Here is a 19,156-nt window from a genome sequence, read left to right as displayed (position 1 = left end):
ATTAGACTACACTGGTGTGGATACAACCAGGCTTCTCTGAGACCCTCACCCTCACTTTGGATGAGATGCCAAATCCATATTGCATTTTTTTTACCGTTGTCATGATCTCGTGTAGCTGCAGATTATAAGACTTTCTTAGCAAGCCTAACTGAAATGCAGAGTCTACGATATAGTTTTCTGCTACCACACTATCAACAATTCAACACAGAACATTATATTGTACCATATTGGTGAAACTAGACATAAGCTTCATGCTCAACTTAAATACTCAACCAAACATTTTATACTACTCCATGTAGGACTTAGGCATCCCATAATACCCAAGTCCCCATCAGTCAATCTGAAGGAGAATGAATGAATTGACTCATCATTGAAACAACAGACGAAATGTCTGAATCTGAATAGATGATAGTAAGTTAATTTAGCTCACCAACAAGTCTTTGGTACCTTTTTAGATCTATAGGAGACTCGACTGTTTTACAATGTAACATGCCAGTTTTATCGATAATGTCTAATACATGTCCTTTCAGAAGCAACTACACCAATAGAATCCATATGATGGTCAATAGTTTTACAATGTGACATGACAGTTTCTTGAGAATGTCCAACACACACTTCCTTTGAGAAACAGCTGCACCACAGTTAGATTGAGTTTATTTGTAACTACTCAGATGCATATAATTTATATGTTTGTTTGTACAAACTCGATGCATATAATTTATATGTCTCAATGTGCATGTGCAGGGTTGCTCACATTACTATTAAGTGAGAAAACTAAATTGAACCAAACCAATCCATAATAAAAAGTTCACTTGAACCAAACCGTTTCAATCTACTCAGGACTGAACCAAACCACAATTATTGGTTTGGTATACCGATTTGAAATTCCGAATAGTTTGAAGATAATTTTTTCAAACCAAACCATTTATTAAAGAATTGAACAATTAAACTATTTTTCAATTGTTTCTTTTTTAAATTTAAAACTTGTTTTAAGTAATTTTTACTTCAGTTTCGGTTCAATTTATTTGAATGTTCGGTTCTAGAACTGTTTGTGCAATATAGTTTGATTCCCTAACCAAACATAATGTTTCGGTTATTTTAACTTCAATTCGGTTTGGTGGTTCAGTTCTGTTCACGGTTTTTTTAACAATTTTATCAATGCATATAATCTATATATAAGCTTGAAGGGTGTGTTAGAGTTCTAAATATGGACTCATAAGCCCTTTAGTGTATAGGATTTATCCTCATGTAATCTTTCATTTGTAAGTAATGAAATATATTTATAGAATTTCTACATTAAATATTGAAATATTTTGAGAAAAAAATGTATGGAGAATTAATGTATATCCAGACCAAGGACTGTTGAAAATTCAAAGGAAAAATAGAGAGCAAGGACCAAAGAAACATGTATGTATTTGAACAACCAATATTCTGATAAAATGAGGCAACAGGTTACAGATTATTTACACTTTGACACTTTAGCAATAACATTTATGGGGACAGGAGCCCCATCCAATCAACATATTGCATACAGGTGCACTTATATGTTGAGATAAAACCTATAACAAATGCAACAAGAAAAACAAAATCTATATATGTTTAAGTTTAACCTCAACAAATTCAAGTCAAAAAAACCAACTATTGCTAATTTCAAGTTCAAGAAGTGGACACAAAGAAACTCTAACTATAGACGAATAAAACTCTAATGAAATGCACAATTGAAGTATCAACAAAAAACTCTTAACTATCAAACATTAACATACTAATCATAACACGCAGTTCCTCAAGCAAGCAACATAATTCTTCAACTAATAATGAACAATAATCCATGAAGTGACTAGAAAACATAAGATATATAACACAAACAGAAATTAACATACAAGTTGCAGTCAGGGAGTTGAAAAATCCAGTAGATGGATTCTTCTTAAACGTCATACACAAGTGGCATAACATAGCATCTACATTACTACATACAAGGTGATATCAAACTCTCTTGGTAGATTGCAGGAATCATCCAATCATTGTTGTCTTGAACTTCAAGAGTTTTAAAAGTATCATCTCTAGCATTGTATACAACCAAGCTGTACTTATACTTCAGCAGTACCTTATCATCCTCGGAAACATAAAGTGTCTTGGCGTAAGGACGAGACCCAACATCTCCCATGTTAGGAACACGGATTAATTTAGTCCAGGAATCTTTATTTCCATACTCCTGCATGAGCCAAACATCTGAGAAAGTATCACTAAAAGAAAGTATGCACAAACAATCCCTCAAGACCCCTAATGATATAGTAACCACGGTCATCACCCCTCCATAATCAGGCTGCAAAAACTCTTGATAAGATTCCTTCTCCAAATCAAGAGAAACAATGACCCGTGAAGAGGACGAAATCCTACCTGTCAACCAATTAACAGTTCCACTTACGAATTTTCCTGAGTCATAGAAATGGACACCTGAACGAAAATCCTGAATCCTTCTCCAAGCACTGGTACCCAAAGTAAGAACCTTCACTTCAGTTTTGTAAGTGTCATCAGATTCACAGTAGTTCGAAACAGCAACCACCTTGTAACTGTCACTTAAATGAGTATAGCCAAATCCATATATTGTGTAACTATCCCTTTGTTTTGGATTATCTGGCAAATTCATAAATTTTCTGATAGAAGGGTTCCACAATAGAACTAAACGTTGATCGATTGAGAAACAGAGGATGCCGTGGCAAGAGTCAACAATTTGAGCAATACGGTTTCCATTGTTCAGAGGATACTCTAGCTGCGTGGTGGTGGCGGTCACTTCGGTGAAGACGGAGGAGAGAAGATAAGCCGTAACGAAGATCTCGCTAGAGCGGCTGGGGAAGGTTAAGAGGAGATGGTGGCGCGTTATTGACACGCGGAGGTGTTTCTTGGCGAATTTGGGATCGGAGATGAGAGATTTCCAGGACTTACAGACGGATCGGAGTTGCATGAGGAACTTCACTGGAAGCCTAGAGAGAATTTCTATCATAATCTCGAATGGAAGAGTTGGGAGTTGCGTCGCGTGAACGGAATCTTCGAAAGTTAGGGTTCCGGCAGAGGAGTTCAAACGCTTCCTCTTGGTGGTGGTTGTTTCTTCCGTAAGTGGATCAGATGAAACGGCGTCGTTTCCATCGTCGACTTCCCTACTCAGTGCCATTTCCGAGTGTGTGCGGCTCTACTAATGGCCGTAGCTAAATAAACAAAGGATAGAGGGTACCTTGTTTTTGCGAAGAGTATAGGTTTAACCCCTTTTGAGACCAAAATTTTAAGAGTATAGGTTTTTGCAAAGAGTAGAGACCGTTCAGTGGCCGTAGCTAAATAAACAAAGGATGGACCGTGATTCATAAATAATATATTAATTTCATGAGAAAATATAATGTTCATTAAAATTAAAAGTGATAATGACAATGAAATTTTAATTTTTTTTAATAAGATATAATGCACTAACCATTTTTTAATAGTTCGCTGATTAAAATTGTATGCCTTAAAAATGAATAAGTAAAATGTGTTTGAACATATACTTCTTTTAGTTCTACAATTTATACAATTTAATGTCTATGTAATTATTAGTTGAAATGACTTTAGGAGACTCAGATATTTATGTTTATATTCTTCAACAAAATTACAGAGAGAGGGGGAGCATGAAGAAATTCTGAATATTGCACTTGTGTTTTTATTCCATGTTAACTTTCCCTCTTGTTTTTTTTCTTACTATGTTACTTCATGTTAAGATTAGTTTCCTCTAACCAAGTGCGAGACGTTTCAGTTACAAGTGAATTAACGATTCTTCTTCTCTATTCTTCTAATTTCTTCACTCTTTGGAATGTTTCCGTCTAACCAGCGTTTCAACTCTCTCTCTTAAGACGCTCCATAGAATGTATGTGCCAAAATTTCATTTTTATCGCCAGTTTCAGAGGAGGGAAGAGTACATAATCATCTCTTGTGAAAATCTCAGAGCCCATTATGAAAAAAGTTGGAGGAAATGTGAAGGTATAGTGAGAAAGTCGGAAGAATTGTGGAGAAATGGGGTATTATTTATAGAAACATATATACAAGGAGGAGTCATATGAGATGGCTCATCCTCCTAAAAAGTAGTGATGGCGCCATATGACATGACTTATTTGTACTGCCGGAGTCATGTCATATGGCGCTTAAGGCAAATATTCTCAGAATAAGCCATTTCAAATGACACCTCCTTGTTAGAAATTTCTGAAACATAGTTATTTGCGTAATTTTCTCCGAAACGTAGTTATTTGCGTGATTTTTTTTAATATATGGTTATTTTTAAAAACAATCTCATAATCAAGGTTTTTAAGGCGGGTTTTTGTTTGGCTTAAGTAACAATAATTGTTATTCCTTATGTTGCTTTCCTTTTTACGTGTCGTTTTAAAAGAATTTTTTATTTTTATTTAGGTGTCGTTTTTATAGTTTAATGTTATAATTTGTCAATTATACCCCTTACTTTCTCAATAACTTCATTTTACATTTTCTATAAAATTAATTATTTTTTTATTAGTTATTGAAAAAAAATGTATGATTAAATTTATTTAATAATAAAAAATAAATGAGAGTGTAATAGAAAAAATAACTCTATCAGTTCCCTATCTTGGTTGAAGAGCTTTATGCTACAATGAAACAAAAATTGTGATATCCTCTCACAACTTTTTCTTTGAAACATTCAAAGTTTATTCCTAATTTACTAAAAAATATTATGTTTATTATCCACTTATTTATATTGTCGAAGATTTGTTAGTTTTTGGCAACAATTTTTCTGAAATAAAGTTAAAACATAAAAATTAATTTAAAATTTATTGAATAATTAAAGTATTTGGTCTATATAAAAAATTAGATACATTGATAATTTAATAAATCTAAAAAATAAACTATTTTTAACAAATATTATCAAAGGGAGTACTATATAGGATTTAATTTTATAATTTCTTATCTTATAAAATCAATCCATATTATTTGTTTTTATTATTATAGGCTATCTGCAGCACTTCCCTTGATGCCATGCTTCCACAGGAATATTGCCTAGGGCCTAGGCAGTGTAGCAGCAAGAATCCCTTGGATTGAAGATAATGCAAGGGAAGGGATTGAAATCAAATTAGACTACACTGGTGTGGACACAACCAGGCTTCTCTGAGACCCTCAATTTGGATGAGATGCCAAATCCATATTGCATTTTTTTTTTACCGTTGGCATGATCTCATGTGGCTGCAGATTATAAGTAATGAAATATACTTCCCTTTATACTCATGTAATCTCTCATTTGTAACTAAGTAATGAAATATACTTTATACAATTTCTACATTAAATATTGAAGTGTTTGAGAAAAAATGTATGGAGAAATACAGACCAAGAACCATTGAAAATTCAAAGAAAAAGGAGAGAGCAAGGACCAAAGAAACATGTTCGTCTTAGAACAGCCAATATGCTGATAGAATGAGGGAACAAGATTACTTACACTTTGACACTTTAGCAATAACATTATGGGGACAGGACAGGAGCCCTTTCCAATCAACAGACTGCTTACAGGTGAATTATATGTTGAGATGAAAAAACCTATAACAAATGCAACCGGCAAAAATAAACTCTACATAAGCTTAAGTTTAACCTCAACAAATTCATGTTGCATAGAGACTTAGAGAATTGAGATAATAGAACTATGAAAGAAAAACATTTTCAAGAAAATCAACTACTGCTAATTCATGTTCAAGCAATTGACACAATTTGCAGAATTCATATTGTCTTTGATATCATTAGATAAATCATAAATGTGAATAAATATTCATTTGAATAAAATTACAGTGCTGGGTAGGGCTGGAAATGAGTCGAGTCGAGTCGAACTCGCCTCAGCTCAGTTCGACTCGTTAAGAATTGGTCGAGTTCGAGTTCGAGTTTAAGACGAACTTTTTATTCAGCTCAAACTCGACTCGTTAAGAATTGGCCGAGTTTGAGTTCGAGTTCGAGTTTTTCACGAACTTTTTTTCAGCTCAAACTCGACTTGTTAGAAGCTCACGAACATCTCGGTTCAACTCGTTAGATTAATCTTGTTAGGTTCAACTCGCTTATTTCACGGACTTAAAAGTAATTTTTTAAAGTCTACTTTTATTTATGTATGTATATATATATATATATATATATATATATATATATATATATATATATATATATATATATATATATATATATATATATATATATATATATATATATATATATATATATATATATATATATATATATATATATATATATATATATATATATATATATATATATATATATATATATATGACATTTTAAATTAATATTTTTTAAATAAAAAATATAGAAATAAAGTAAAAGTTATAAGATTGGAATGTATACGATGTTAAATTTATTTGTATAATTATTTGTAGAAATATTTTTCTCACTTGAGATTATAAATTATCAATTATAACCGTTAGATTAAAATAAAATATTATACTAAGATTTAGAGCAAATCTTCAAACCTACTCTTAAGGACAATATAATCTATCTGATATATAATCGAGTTGACTCGTGAACCTAACGAATCGAACTATGTATAGTTCAAGTTCAGCTCATTTAGTTAACGAACTTAATTTTTAGCTCATACTCAGCTCATTTGGTTCATGAACCTAGTTCAACGATTTAATTTTCGAATCGAGTTTCGAACTATTTTCGAGTTAGTGTGGTTCATTGTCAGCCCTAGTGCTGGGTATTGGCTATTGAACCTAGCACTTCCTCGTAGGGCTGGCAATGAACCAAACTAACTCGAAAATAGTTCGAAACTCGATTCGAAAAATAAATCGTTGAATTAGGTTCATGAACCAAATGAGCTGAGTATGAGCTAAAAACTAAGTTCGTTAACTAAATGAGCTGAACTTGAACTATACATGGTTCGACTCGTTAGGTTCATGAGTCAACTCGATTGTATATTTGCTCTAAATCTTAGTATCATATTTTATCTTAATCTAACGGTTTTAATTGATAATTTATATTCTCTAGTGAGCAAAATATTTCTACAAATAATTATACAAATAAAATTAACATCGTATAACAAGTTGAATCTAACAAGATAAACCTAACAAGTTGAATCGAGATTTTCGTGAACTTCTAACAAGTCGTGTTTGACCTGAAAAAAAGTTCGAGATAAACTCGAACTCGAACTCAAACTCGGCCAATTCTTAGCGAGTCGAGTTTGAGCTGGAAAAAAAGTTCGTCATGAACTCGAGCTCGAACTCGAACTCGGCCAATTCTTAACGAGTCGAACTGAGCTGAGGCGAGTTCGACTCAACTCGACTCATTTCCAGCCCTACTTCCTCGGATAGGGTACAAATTTGGAACAGAGCTGCCATTAAACATGTAAATCCAACCTAAGCATAGAGAACAATGCTGAAATAATAGAAAAATAACCAAAACAAATTCAGGGAGAAAGCAAGAAAACATATTATCGTAGAAAAACCAAACCACTAACCAGATAACCTAACACACAGTTCCTCAACACATTTCATCAACTAATAATGAACAATATACATGAAGTAATCAGCAAACACAACGTATATAACAAACAGAAATTAACATACAGTTTGTAGTCAGGGAGTTGAAGAATCCAGTAGATGGGTTCTTCATAAACCTCATACACCAGTGACATAATGATAATGATAATAGAAAAGTACTTATATGATAAAAGGCTAACATTATAGAGAATAAATTCCCTATAATCCCTGAGCAAAGCTCCTCAAAGGAAGAAGAAATTCTCCCTTTGCCCAACCCTAAGGCTCTAGTACAAAATGATACTCAATGCCCCACTATTTTCCTCTCACACACCTCATATATATACTCTCCACACACCTCATATATATACTCTCCGTCATGTGTAACTTCCCCACTCTCGATAACCAACTTGCCAACTCAGCACTTCCCCTCTCCATTTGGGTCCCTTTCTCTTAAAGGGTCTATTACATAACATAGCATCTACATTAATACATACAATCAATTATTAAGAACAAGGTGATATCAAACTCTCTTGATAGATTTTACGAACCATCCAACCATTGATATTTTGAATTCCAAGAGGTTTAAAAATACCATCTCTTGCATTGTAAACAACCAACCCAGACCCAGCAGACTGACACCCCAGCAGTACCTTTTCATCCTCGGAAACATAAAGTGCCTTGGTATAAGGACAAGACCCAACATCTCCCATGTAAGGAACATGGAATAATTTAGTCCAAGAATCTTTATTTCCATACTCCGTCATAAGCCAAACATCTGAAAAAGTATCACTATGAGAAAGTATGCACAAGCAATCCCTCAAGACCCCTAAAGATATAGTAACCACAGTCACCCCTCCATAATCAGGCTGCAAAAACTCTTGATAAGATTCCTTCTCCAAATCAAGAGAAACAATGACCCATGAAGAATATGAATCTCTAGATGCCAACCAATTAATAGTTCCACTGACGAATTTTCCTGAGTATTCGAAAGGGACACCCAAAGGGAAATCCTGAATCCTTCTCCAAGCATTGGTACCCAAAGCATGAACCTTCACTTGAGTTTTGTAACTGCCATCATCAGATTCATAGCACCAAACAGCCACCACCTTGTAACTGTCATTGACATGATCATAGCCAAATCCATATATTGTGTAACTCTCCTTTCGTTTTGGATTATCCAAAGAGGGCAATTGTGTAAATTTCCTAATGGAAGGATTCCACAGTAGAGCGAAATGTTGATCGAGTGCGAAACAGAGGATACCGTGGCAAGAGTCAACAATTTGTTCAATTCGATTGTTCAGAGGGTACTCTAGCTGTGTGGCGGTGGCTGTCACTTCGGTGAAGACGGAAGCGAGAGGATAAGCCGCAAGAGCAAACTCGCGAGAGGGGTTGGCGTAGATTAGGAGGAGATGGTGGCGCGTTGTTGACACACGGAGGTGCTTCTTGGCGAATTTGGGATCGGAGATGAGAGATTTCCAGGACTTACAGACGGATTGGAGTTGCACGAGGAACTTCACGGGAAGCCTGGATAGAATTTCTACCATAATCTCGAACGGAAGAGTGGGAAGTTGCATCGTCGCGTGAACGGAATCTTCGGAAGAAGATGGTGCCGGCGAAATTAGGGTTCCGGTGGAGGAGTTCAAACGCTGCCTCTTGGTGGCGGTTGTTTCCTCCGTAAGTGGATCAGATGAAACGGCGTCGTTGCTATCATCTGTATCACTACTTGGCGCCATTTCTGAGTGTGTGGCTACTGGCTACTACTGGATGTAGCTAAATGAATTTAACAATTAATTAAATACTAGTTTCCCTGAAATTTCACATGGCAATTACCAAGTAGTTTCTCACACTAGAATTTTCCATGTTTTAGACTTTTCATAATGTGGAAAATAATATCTATAGAACTAAATTGACTTGTCACACTTGTAATGTTATGTTTCTATAATTGTTATCTTCTTCACAAGTGGTTTGTATTACATTAGCATTAGTATAATTTAAAATATCTAACTATCGAATCTTTTTATCTTAATTAAACGATCTTAATTGAACGGTCACTAAGGCTATGTTTGGGAGTTTGGAGGGGAGGGGAAGGCTTCCGAAAACAAATTTTTAAAAAAATATAGAGAAATATTTGACATTTTTTGAAAAAATGATTTTGTTTAGAATGATAAAAGAGTCATAATCATTACAAAATTTTTAATTTTCAAAATAGTATAACAACCTAAAAGATAGTTGGAAAATTTATATAAGCCCTTTAAAACCCTCATTCAATACAATTTTTGAGTTCCCCCATTTTATGGAGTTTTTGGTGCTATGAATAAAACCAAACCCTCCAAAACCCTCCTACTCAAAATCCTTTTATTCTTTTCACCCAATTCTTCTTATTTTTTAAAGCCCTCCCCTCCCTTCCCTCCAAACTCCCAAACATAGCCTAAAGTAATGAACGTGTGTTTTTTTACAGCAAAATCCAAATTTCGATAGAAAATGGATATGGATTATTTTTTCCTTCATTGTTAAATTAAAACTAAACTATATTAAATAGAGAAATAGTGTGTTGATTCTTGGATATGTTAAATACGTACAATATATTTAAAGTAATATTAATAGCATAAATAGTTGAACCACCATAGTTTAATGATAATATTTGTGAGTGTTGTAAACTCTATATAGTTTAAAGATAATGTTTGTGAGTGTTATAAACTCTAAATACCAAGTGTAGCAAATTCTCATCTCTTCATGTAATTCAAGCTGTGTCTTTGATGTAAGAAAGAAAAAGGAATAATATGAACAACTGGTGGCTTTAATAGCACTCAAGCTTCAAAAAGCTGATTTTATAATCTGATATCTAATGAAACTGATTTTAAGATTTCATGTCATCAAATACTTGTCCATTTTTATTGTGTATCTTATACACAGTCGATTACAAATGTATGCATCTAACTGTATACAAATAGCATTCAGTACTGATTTGTACAAATCATCAACTTGAATAATAATTCATGTATTTGTTAACTCAAAATGGCATTCAGATCTAACTATTGCAATGTTACAAAAGTTCAAAACCCACTACGACAGAGGCGACGTTTCCGTGCATCAAAATCATTTAGCTCTGCTCATCACTAAGATTAATATGAAATCCTCCTCCTCCTCGGGAATGCCTGATCAAAAGGATGTGGATACTTGTTATGAACTTTCTACGATATCGAAAGGGTCCGCCTGTCATCCACACAGAATTTCCTATATAGTCTATTATTATAAGGCAACTATGTGGATATACAATGACTTGTCTGACTTCTGAAAGCAAATGATCCAAAATTAGGTTTCAACTTTGAATCAATCCATTGAGACACTTCTCAAAGAAAATTACCAAGCCAGGTTAAGAACCTGCATACAATACCTACAAGGTTACTCAATAATGAAAAGAAGCTATGACATGATTATAAACAAACATACATTTGTCAACTTAAAATTGCTCTTACAAGTGCCATAAGTGGTGAACCTCTGTCATTAGACAAGGTAGTAATCAGACAGGAGAGCAGCTCCGATGACAACTGACAAGCACAACAAACTTACGACATCTCCCATCCCAAAAGATGATTCAGACAAGAAATAAATTTTGTGAGTTTCAACGTCCCCTTTAAAACCTCTAGCTATCATCGCCTGCAGTATTTTATGCCACACTATCAGAAGATAAACTACAGTATGAAATGTTCATTCATGATGATAATGGATGCAAACAGCAAATTGGCACCTAAATGTCAGTATGTGATATAAAAGGCCTACTACGTCTCTGGAAATTGAGTTTTGTAACATGTATGGCTAATTGAATGAAAGTTTTTTTTTCTCAAACTCGGCATTATTGATGAAATCAACGTACAGTTCAATATATGCAATAAACACAGACAAATTTCGAACCGTTTTTACATTTCATAATATTCAGCAGTTCTAAAATGAGTTGAGAGTATGATAAATGTCGATGCACTTCAAGCCACAATAACAAGGCAGAAAGGGAAGGAAAAAACTTGTAAATTTATGGCAAAACCTGAGAAATTTGCTCTGCATGGCTGAAAATATTTTTGAAGATGCGACGGAAGTAGTTAAAGAAAACTGCAAAGTCATATAAAGTCAAACAATTAAATTCAAGAAAAAAATTACAATGAGAAAACATCTCAGGTAAAATAATTAAGCCTATTAGAAATTCAATTTTCAATAAATTAAAAATAGTTTCAACCCAAACTACCTACCACATTACATCCTGATTAACCTGCATACTAAAGCTTGGTTAATTCGGAATTCTTGGTCCTTTAAAACGAGGTACAATGTATCTATGAGTAGTACAAAACTACAAACTTTCATGTTTTCGGTAATTTTGTTCAGAATCAGATTGGCATTGAATATTATGCGACATGCCATATAAGATTACAGTAGTAGGCCGTGTAAAACTACTTCGGCATAATACTATGCAACAAATTTATTTGTGTAAAAAAAGAAAATGTTGTACCATCAATAGACATAACATATGGTGTTAATTACTAGTTTAATTGACCTTATCATGGAAATACACATACATACATGTAAGGAAGGATAAGCATTTTCTTTCATCAATTTCTAATGACTACACAATTAGTCCCAATCAAATGTGAAGCTTATAAAATATAAATGAGATTTATACACAGCCATTATCGAGATGATAACCATCATCTATCTAGTAGTTTGGAACACAGATAAATGATTAGAAAACAGAACAATACTTTTAGATGATTTCTGGATACAAAAGGTTACTTACTATCGATTGTTTCCATAACAGTTAGTTGTTTCCAATTTACTCTACGAGATACAATTCCCATAGCAATGTTCCGGACCTACAACAAAATAATTCGGCTATTAAATTAGTACAGTAAAAGAAAATATAAAACTTAAGCCCAATAGTATTAAACAGGGTTATAACTATTGATTAAAGTTGCTGCACGAATGTTAAATTTCTCTTCCTCTTATAGTTATGCATTCTACTTAGGGTAATATCTAGGCTAAGGTGTTCAACACAGTTTGTGAAATAGTTAATATCTGGTCTTTTCTGAAAATTTATGTCACGTATTCTTTTTGCTAAACTTAATTACATGATTGGTAGAAGATTAAAACTTAATAAGCCAAAATATTATCATATTCTTCTACCAATGTACCTCACACTTATAAAAACCAGTAAGTTATCATTTACAGCCTCATTTCCTAAACTTTATCTCTGAGCCTTCCTTAAGTTACTCATGAACTCACCCTATTAAGAGATAAAAGTAGTTACACTCCAACTTTCTAGTTCATTACCATTTGTATAAACAATACTGCAACATCCATAATCCTAATTTCTTGCAATATGACAGAGAGTTACAGCAAGTTAAGTGGATCCTTTAAAACACTCCTTACATAAAAAAAATGTTAACATGTCCTTCCTTTAAGTAAATGGTCATCAGTAAAAAAGGTAAAACTGTTATACGATCATTTAACGACAACCAAAATAGAGTTCTCCGGTGCTCAGACATGAAAACAAATGGAAGCTAAAAAATACTATGAAATCATTTGGAACAATTAAATCAAGCTATTTATAGAGCAAACAGGGATTAAAACTATGTTCATCAAATTCACACATTTTTATGTATGTTAAACACCTTTCTCTTCTTAATTCTTACCTCGTCAAAAACAAGACTGATAAATCTCAATGACAGTAAAAGGGTAAGCACAATTTCTGATACAGATACGCCTATGTATCTCAGAGGAAGCATAAACCATCGCAAAGCAGATGCTAGCTGTTCAGGTGTTGTGGTTGTGAGACAGAGACTTGCACTTTGAAATACCTTCAAAGAAACGTGGACCAAATTCTTAGAAGTCGGAATCATAAAAAAAAAAAATTATATTGTTATAGAAATTAGAAAGCTTCAAACATGCAAGTAAATAAAAAGTTGCAGGCAGACAGCATCTTACTGTAAAAGTCAAACATGCAACCGTGCTTCCTATAGATAATCCTTTCCTTGTAAAGGTTAATGGACCTAATTTTGAGATTACATATGAGTAACCTGTTAAAGATATAGGAAGATTAGGAATCCCCGTCACCGCAAGTGGTGGAGTTCTCGGCTGAACAAGTGCAGGCACGCCATCTGAACCAAGCCCTAATGTTATGAATAACAATGCCGACAGAAAATAAACTCGCCCCAATTGATCCTATAAATAGAAATTAGACAAAAAAATCCCAAATTAACACAAACATTTCGAGATAAAGACAATTGTAAATAAATAGTGAGTTGCGGGTAGTTTTGACTTTAAAGACTTGTGAATGAGAACAAAAAAGCTAGTTCGAATCATAAATTAGCATTAAGCATGAGAAAAACCATGTCCTATGAAACCAGAGAATAAGAAGAAAAAAACAACTAAAACATGACGATTACAAAATATAGTGAATCAGAGAATAAGCCAAGGATTAACGATCGCTTACCATCCAAGCATTTCTTGGTAGAATCCAAATTGAAAGCAAAGTCAAGTACGCTACTAATCCAAATTGCATAATTATATGCGACCTTGCCGGTAGAACAACCAGAACTAAAAGCCATACCTGTAAAACCAGACCCATTGAAAACCAAAATTCATAAACAAGTGTAAACCATAAAGCTAAAACAAACTATTCAAACATAACATCTACATAACTGTATCTACTAATAATTGCTAACATTTCCCTAACAATTTATCATAAGAACAGTAAAACTGAAAAAAATATAACTTTTTTATCTCATGGTTACAAAAAAATGGCAAACCCTAAATTCAAAAACTAAAACACTAGGCTACTCAATCATGGTAAAACACCTAATAATGCATAGAATGGATAAAAGCATAGAATTTTGGAAGGTATGAAATAGTTTTTGTTACCAATTTGACCCTTGGATCAATAGAGTGAAGAAACGTGGTGGGGGAAGAAACAAACTGTCCAATGGGACTAGCGGTAGCACTGGAAATCAATCTGAAAACTTTATCAGCAGCAAAAGAGCCTGTGGGGATCCACTTAGACCAATTTGGTGGTGATTTAGAATTATCATCCTTCGAAGAAGCTTTGATTCTAAGAATCGTTTTTCTCTTGAGCTTCGGTGTGTGCAAAAGGGTTTTGTTTGACACAGAGAGGAGTGGAGAATGGCAATTTGGGAAAATCGCATGAGTTGAATTCAGTGGTGGTGGTGGTGGTGGTGGTGGTGGGAGAGAAACGCAAAAGAGAGTGGCATGGTTACAGTTCATGTCTTCTTCTCATGCAATAATTGGTGTTTTTTTGAAACCCAGAGAGCCAAGGATTGAGGAAAGAACTTGGGTCGTTTCGTTTGAATGCAACAAAATTATTAAGCATAATGAACCTTGTAGTGCTCATAAAAGGTTTTTAACACAAGAGGGCATTTGGTCTAGTGGTATGATTCTCGCTTTGGGTGCGAGAGGTCCGGAGTTCGATTCTCCGAATGCCCCCTTTTTTAATAATATTATATTGCCAAAATAGCTTATATCGGCAAAAGAAATTTTGACAATAATACGAAACACGTGTGATTTTTTATCAATCCATACTTTAAATTTTTCTAATATTCTTCGAATAGGGAAGTGTTGATATACCTTATATAGATAAGTTCATATATGATTTATATACAGTGCAACTGTTAATTGAAATTGTTTGTTATTTGAAAATAGATTATATTTAAATTTATATTAATAAGTTTAAATAATTAATTAATTATATAAATAGACATGTAATTAGCTTTTAATTTAATTTGATCACTAACAAAAATCTTAATTAATAAAAAAAAATTATATATATAGGGATGTATCAAATGAGAACTTTGATTATTATGAAAAGTGAAACTTTTAATAACAACCATCCGATTTAAAATCAATGCTCAGATCTTCATTGATGTGATATGTATTTAAACCACAATCTATCTACTAATTATTATCTCTTAAAATTTAAGTGAAATCTGAGGCATTGGTTTTAAATCGCATGGTTATTATTAAAAGTTCTCAGTTCTCATAATAACCAAAGTGCTCAGATCTTCATGAGTATTTTACTCTTCAGTATCTTTCTTTAGAAGATTCACTGATACAGCTTTACAAGGCGCTCTTCTTTAGAACTTCTATAGTATCTTCTTTCGGAATCATAATTTCCTCCATATTCTTTCAAAAAGAAACTTTTTGTTCTTTGTAATTTGTTAGAAATGTTTAATAACTATTAATCAGGATATTAATTTCTCTTATGTCTGTCTAATGATCATATTATCAATTTCTTTTTATGTCTAATGATCAGAATATCAATTTCTTCCCCTTTTTTCATAATAAAAAAGCAATGTAAAAAAAATAAAACATTCAAATAAAACACAAAAGAAAGATGTTCAGAGATAATATAAAGTTCAAGACAATCAGCAAGGTAAACAAGATAACAAGAAAAACAGCGAGGACAATGTTAGAGGATCAAAAGAAAGATCTAAGATTTTTTAGGGACAAGGGATAGCAGAAGGTTTTTGATTTCATTCATAGACTCCTCTTGCCTAATTATCCAGGATTTGAATTCCTTGTTGATCTCATCCTTCTTGTCTAGTTGTTCCTTAACCGCTACATTTTCCCTTTTTAGTTCATTAAGCGTTTCAAGCAAATGAGAAGATGGATCAGAGGTTGAGGCAGCGTCAGAAGTTGCAAGCACAGAGGAAACAATAAGGATCTTAGGAGTCAGAAGATCTGCATTTACCACCCAGGTTGGTATTATTTCACAAATGCCTTTTGGCACTTTAATCGGAACTTATATCCATATGTTCAGAAGATGAATAATAAGGAGCATTGTTGATCACAAGAGGAGACTTTAATGTCCAGAGATCCATCACTAGTGCGATGATAGCATTCAGACACTCAGAGGTAAGTTTGGTGTGTTGAATGGTGAGTTTTGTGGTGATGGTGAGGATGAAATGTTTTGAGCCTCAGGTGAGGATGTAATGGAGATATGTTCTGAGGAGAGAGGTGAAGTAAATTCATGGGATTGTGATGCGGTATGTTCGATTGATTCAGAGGTAGCAAAGATGTTATGTGCCGGAATATCAGGCAATATCATAGCTAAGGGGTTGGTGATGCCATGAATGTTCCAAGATCCTTGGAACCATCCATAGGGTTTTGTAGTTGGTATTGCAGGTTGAGATCTAATTTCAGAAGATTCTGGATGGTTTATTTCAAGGGAAGGTGTAGTTTCTTAATCTGTGGAAAGAGAAAGTTCATTTCTTATACGGTTCAGAAGTTCACCACACAAAACTCTGTAACATATTGGTCCAGTGGTGATTGGCGCTGGACTTGGTAGGGAGAACCACGGTTCGATCCCCCGCAACTGCGATCGGGAGGGGGATGGAACCACTTGATGCCAGAACTCGCCCCCGAACCGGACTAAACCGGTGGTATAAAGCCAAAAAAAAAAAAACTCGGTAACATATTGATTAAGAATTTGTAAACAAAGTTAATGTGAGGTAGTAGTGTTTACCGGTGTTATTAGATCACGTTGAAGTAATTCCTTTTTTTCCGAATGATGCAACTTTCTATAAAAGAAAAATTGGATCTCATAATTTTAATTTAAATATTAATATTTTATTTAAGTTTTATTTTATTACAATTTAAATTATCAATTTAAATATTTATAATTAATATTAATAAAAAATAAATTATAATAAAGATGATGCAACTTCTAAAAAAGTTCATCCAATGTGAAAATATTTTTGTAAGTGTAGATAATTCTTTCTTTACTAATCAACTCAACTGTGTAAGGTTGAGTTAGACTCGGACTCAAATTCTAAGAACACTATTTTATTTGTTCTCTATAAAAGCTGTTAGAAAAAAGGATTATAGGTGACATACTTCTAGAAAGACATGAACCAATACATGAGCTGAGTGATTTATTTGTAGAAAAAGCAAAACTAAACCCAAAGATATAACCAAGCAAATCATCAATGCAATAATTCTGTCCATACCATATGCAAATACAATGTGCATTCATTCATCTCATAACTAGGCATGGCAGCCTCATTTGTCCACAGAAAACAACATCTTCATAAGATAAATATAAATCATCTAAAAGAGCTTCTCAGCTCCTCACACTCTCCATCTGGAAAGCCATTAGATTTAGACCTTTAATGCAAGCTTCTGAGCTGCAAGAGCTTCAGCCTCTAGAGTTGGTTCCCACAATAATGTACTTTCTGCCAGTAATGCTGTTACCACATATGGATCCATGTTCGAAGCCGGACGCCTGTCTTCCAAGTAACCTACAATCATGACAGTCCAAACGGTAAACGACATGTATATGATAAGACTAATAGAATTTTAATCACGAGGTTCAGAACTCACCTTTGCCGTTCTTCTCGGTGTCTCTTCCCACACGGATTGAGCATCCCCGGTTAGCCACTCCCTGCATGTTCAATTTTATAAGAATGTTATACACTATATACTATATACTTTCATGTTTGAGTAGTGCTTAATAAGAAAGTGTATTCAAAATTTTGAAGCAATACCCAAGAAAACGAGTTAATGCTGGCTGTCTCATGCTTTCCTGTCAACCTTCTTTCGTTTCCTTCTCCGTATGCTTCAATGTGGACCTTGTGGCGTAGGGAAAGGTTCAAAATGGCCTTCTTTATCACCTCAAATCCTCCATCTTCCCTCATGCTCTTTGTACTAAAAATCAGATGATAATATTAATTACCAACTAGTCAAGTATAAGACATGTGCAATTATGATTCATAACATAGATATGTCAACAAAACCTGTAATTGGTGTGACATCCTGCACCATTCCAATCACCCTGTCAAGGTTAAAACCAAATTAGTAGGATTAGTTAGTATAAGGTAAGAGATAAGAATGCCAATTAAAGCATATTATTGAGTAGTACCTCTATTGGTTTTGGATCAAGAGTTAGCACAACACCAGCTTGTTCAGTAATTCTCTGTCAGAACAGACAAATTGCAATATATTCAATTCGAAGATACAATTTTCTGTATCAAATTATCCAATAATTTTATATTTATGAAAAAACCAAAAGTAGGTTAAATGGAATTACCTCAAGGATGTATCTTGAAGCCCAGATATGATCACCGGCTTCAATACCTACACTAGGGCCAACTTGATACTCCCACTGCAATATTCATAAAAGAATAGTGAGAAAAACAGTTCAGATAATCATAACCTATGCAATAAATACCATGAAGGCGTGTCTGACACATGTTAGTATCCGATACATGTGCCTATATCCACATATTTCATTTTCCCAGGTTAATGTCAATGTCATTTTTGATATCTATGTTCGTGTCGATGATTCATAGATGTTAACACATGAAACAGAAAGATATTTTTACCTGTCCAGGCATAACTTCTCCATTGGTGCCACTGATGTTAATTCCAGCATATATACAAGCCTTGTAATGAGCATCAGAGATATCACGTCCAAATGACTTATCTGCTCCGGCAGCACAGTAATAAGGACCCTGATATATGAACGAACATTTTAAGTAAAAAGTTCTCAAAATCCCATAAAAGTCGAAATAAAATACAAAAGTGGTATTATTACCTGAGGACCGGGATAGCCACCTACAGGCCAACCTAATGGCCAATTC

The 19,156-nt window shown here is 33.8% G+C and overlaps 4 protein-coding genes and 1 non-coding gene across 6 annotated transcripts in view; 1 reads left to right on the top strand and 4 right to left on the bottom strand.

Annotated features, from left to right (window-relative positions):
* Positions 1-1,410: 1,410 nt before the first annotated feature.
* Positions 1,411-3,332, bottom strand: LOC131595490 (F-box/kelch-repeat protein At3g23880-like). Its single transcript, XM_058867841.1, has one exon. It carries the CDS (start codon positions 3,167-3,169, stop codon positions 1,967-1,969), a length of 1,203 nt encoding a protein of 400 aa, XP_058723824.1. The 5' UTR covers positions 3,170-3,332; the 3' UTR covers positions 1,411-1,966.
* A 4,228-nt stretch (positions 3,333-7,560) lies between these two features.
* On the bottom strand, positions 7,561-9,417 carry LOC131595489 (F-box/kelch-repeat protein At3g23880-like). Its single transcript, XM_058867840.1, has one exon. The coding sequence runs from the start codon at positions 9,248-9,250 to the stop codon at positions 8,021-8,023; it is 1,230 nt and encodes a 409-aa protein (XP_058723823.1). The 5' UTR covers positions 9,251-9,417; the 3' UTR covers positions 7,561-8,020.
* A 1,017-nt stretch (positions 9,418-10,434) lies between these two features.
* Positions 10,435-14,880, bottom strand: LOC131595494 (protein ABCI12, chloroplastic). Of its 2 annotated transcripts, none has more exons than XM_058867845.1 (8): positions 14,424-14,880; positions 13,996-14,112; positions 13,488-13,724; positions 13,196-13,360; positions 12,301-12,376; positions 11,557-11,621; positions 10,994-11,174; positions 10,435-10,911 (listed from the first exon to the last, which is right to left on the bottom strand). In XM_058867845.1, the coding sequence occupies exons 1-7, from the start codon at positions 14,781-14,783 to the stop codon at positions 11,022-11,024; spliced, it is 1,173 nt and encodes a 390-aa protein (XP_058723828.1). In that variant the 5' UTR covers positions 14,784-14,880; the 3' UTR covers positions 10,435-10,911; positions 10,994-11,021. The 2 variants fall into 2 exon arrangements, with proteins under 2 accessions (XP_058723828.1, XP_058723827.1); XM_058867844.1 differs by having other exon boundaries at positions 10,435-10,898; positions 14,424-14,879.
* A 50-nt stretch (positions 14,881-14,930) lies between these two features.
* TRNAP-UGG (transfer RNA proline (anticodon UGG)) lies at positions 14,931-15,002 on the top strand. Its single transcript has one exon. It is a non-coding gene; the product is annotated as a tRNA-Pro (tRNA).
* A 2,483-nt stretch (positions 15,003-17,485) lies between these two features.
* The window catches only part of LOC131595487 (glutamine synthetase leaf isozyme, chloroplastic), a 3,520-nt gene continuing 1,849 nt past the window's right edge, over positions 17,486-19,156 (bottom strand). Inside the window, exons 8-15 of the mRNA XM_058867838.1 lie at positions 19,111-19,156; positions 18,899-19,027; positions 18,604-18,678; positions 18,436-18,489; positions 18,311-18,348; positions 18,062-18,221; positions 17,898-17,958; positions 17,486-17,815 (exon numbers count right to left, since the gene is read on the bottom strand). Of these exons, the coding sequence (XP_058723821.1) occupies positions 17,676-17,815; positions 17,898-17,958; positions 18,062-18,221; positions 18,311-18,348; positions 18,436-18,489; positions 18,604-18,678; positions 18,899-19,027; positions 19,111-19,156 (703 nt within the window). The 3' untranslated portion in view covers positions 17,486-17,675. The remainder of the gene's footprint in view (positions 17,816-17,897; positions 17,959-18,061; positions 18,222-18,310; positions 18,349-18,435; positions 18,490-18,603; positions 18,679-18,898; positions 19,028-19,110) is intronic.

Source organism: Vicia villosa, linkage group LG4, assembly GCF_029867415.1.
Source record: "Vicia villosa cultivar HV-30 ecotype Madison, WI linkage group LG4, Vvil1.0, whole genome shotgun sequence".
NCBI lineage: Eukaryota > Viridiplantae > Streptophyta > Magnoliopsida > Fabales > Fabaceae > Vicia > Vicia villosa.
This window is presented reverse-complemented; position numbering and strand designations above follow the sequence as displayed.

Coding starts and splice junctions, on each gene's coding strand:
- LOC131595490 (XM_058867841.1), bottom strand. CDS start 3,169: ATGGCACTGAGTAGGGAAGTCGACGATGGAAACGACGCCGTTTCATCT.
- LOC131595489 (XM_058867840.1), bottom strand. CDS start 9,250: ATGGCGCCAAGTAGTGATACAGATGATAGCAACGACGCCGTTTCATCT.
- LOC131595494 (XM_058867845.1), bottom strand. CDS start 14,783: ATGAACTGTAACCATGCCACTCTCTTTTGCGTTTCTCTCCCACCACCA. Junction 14,113..14,423: donor TTGATCCAAGGGTCAAATTG/GTAACAAAAACT, acceptor CTGGTTTTACAG/GTATGGCTTTTAGTTCTGGT. Junction 13,725..13,995: donor TACCAAGAAATGCTTGGATG/GTAAGCGATCGT, acceptor TTCTATTTATAG/GATCAATTGGGGCGAGTTTA.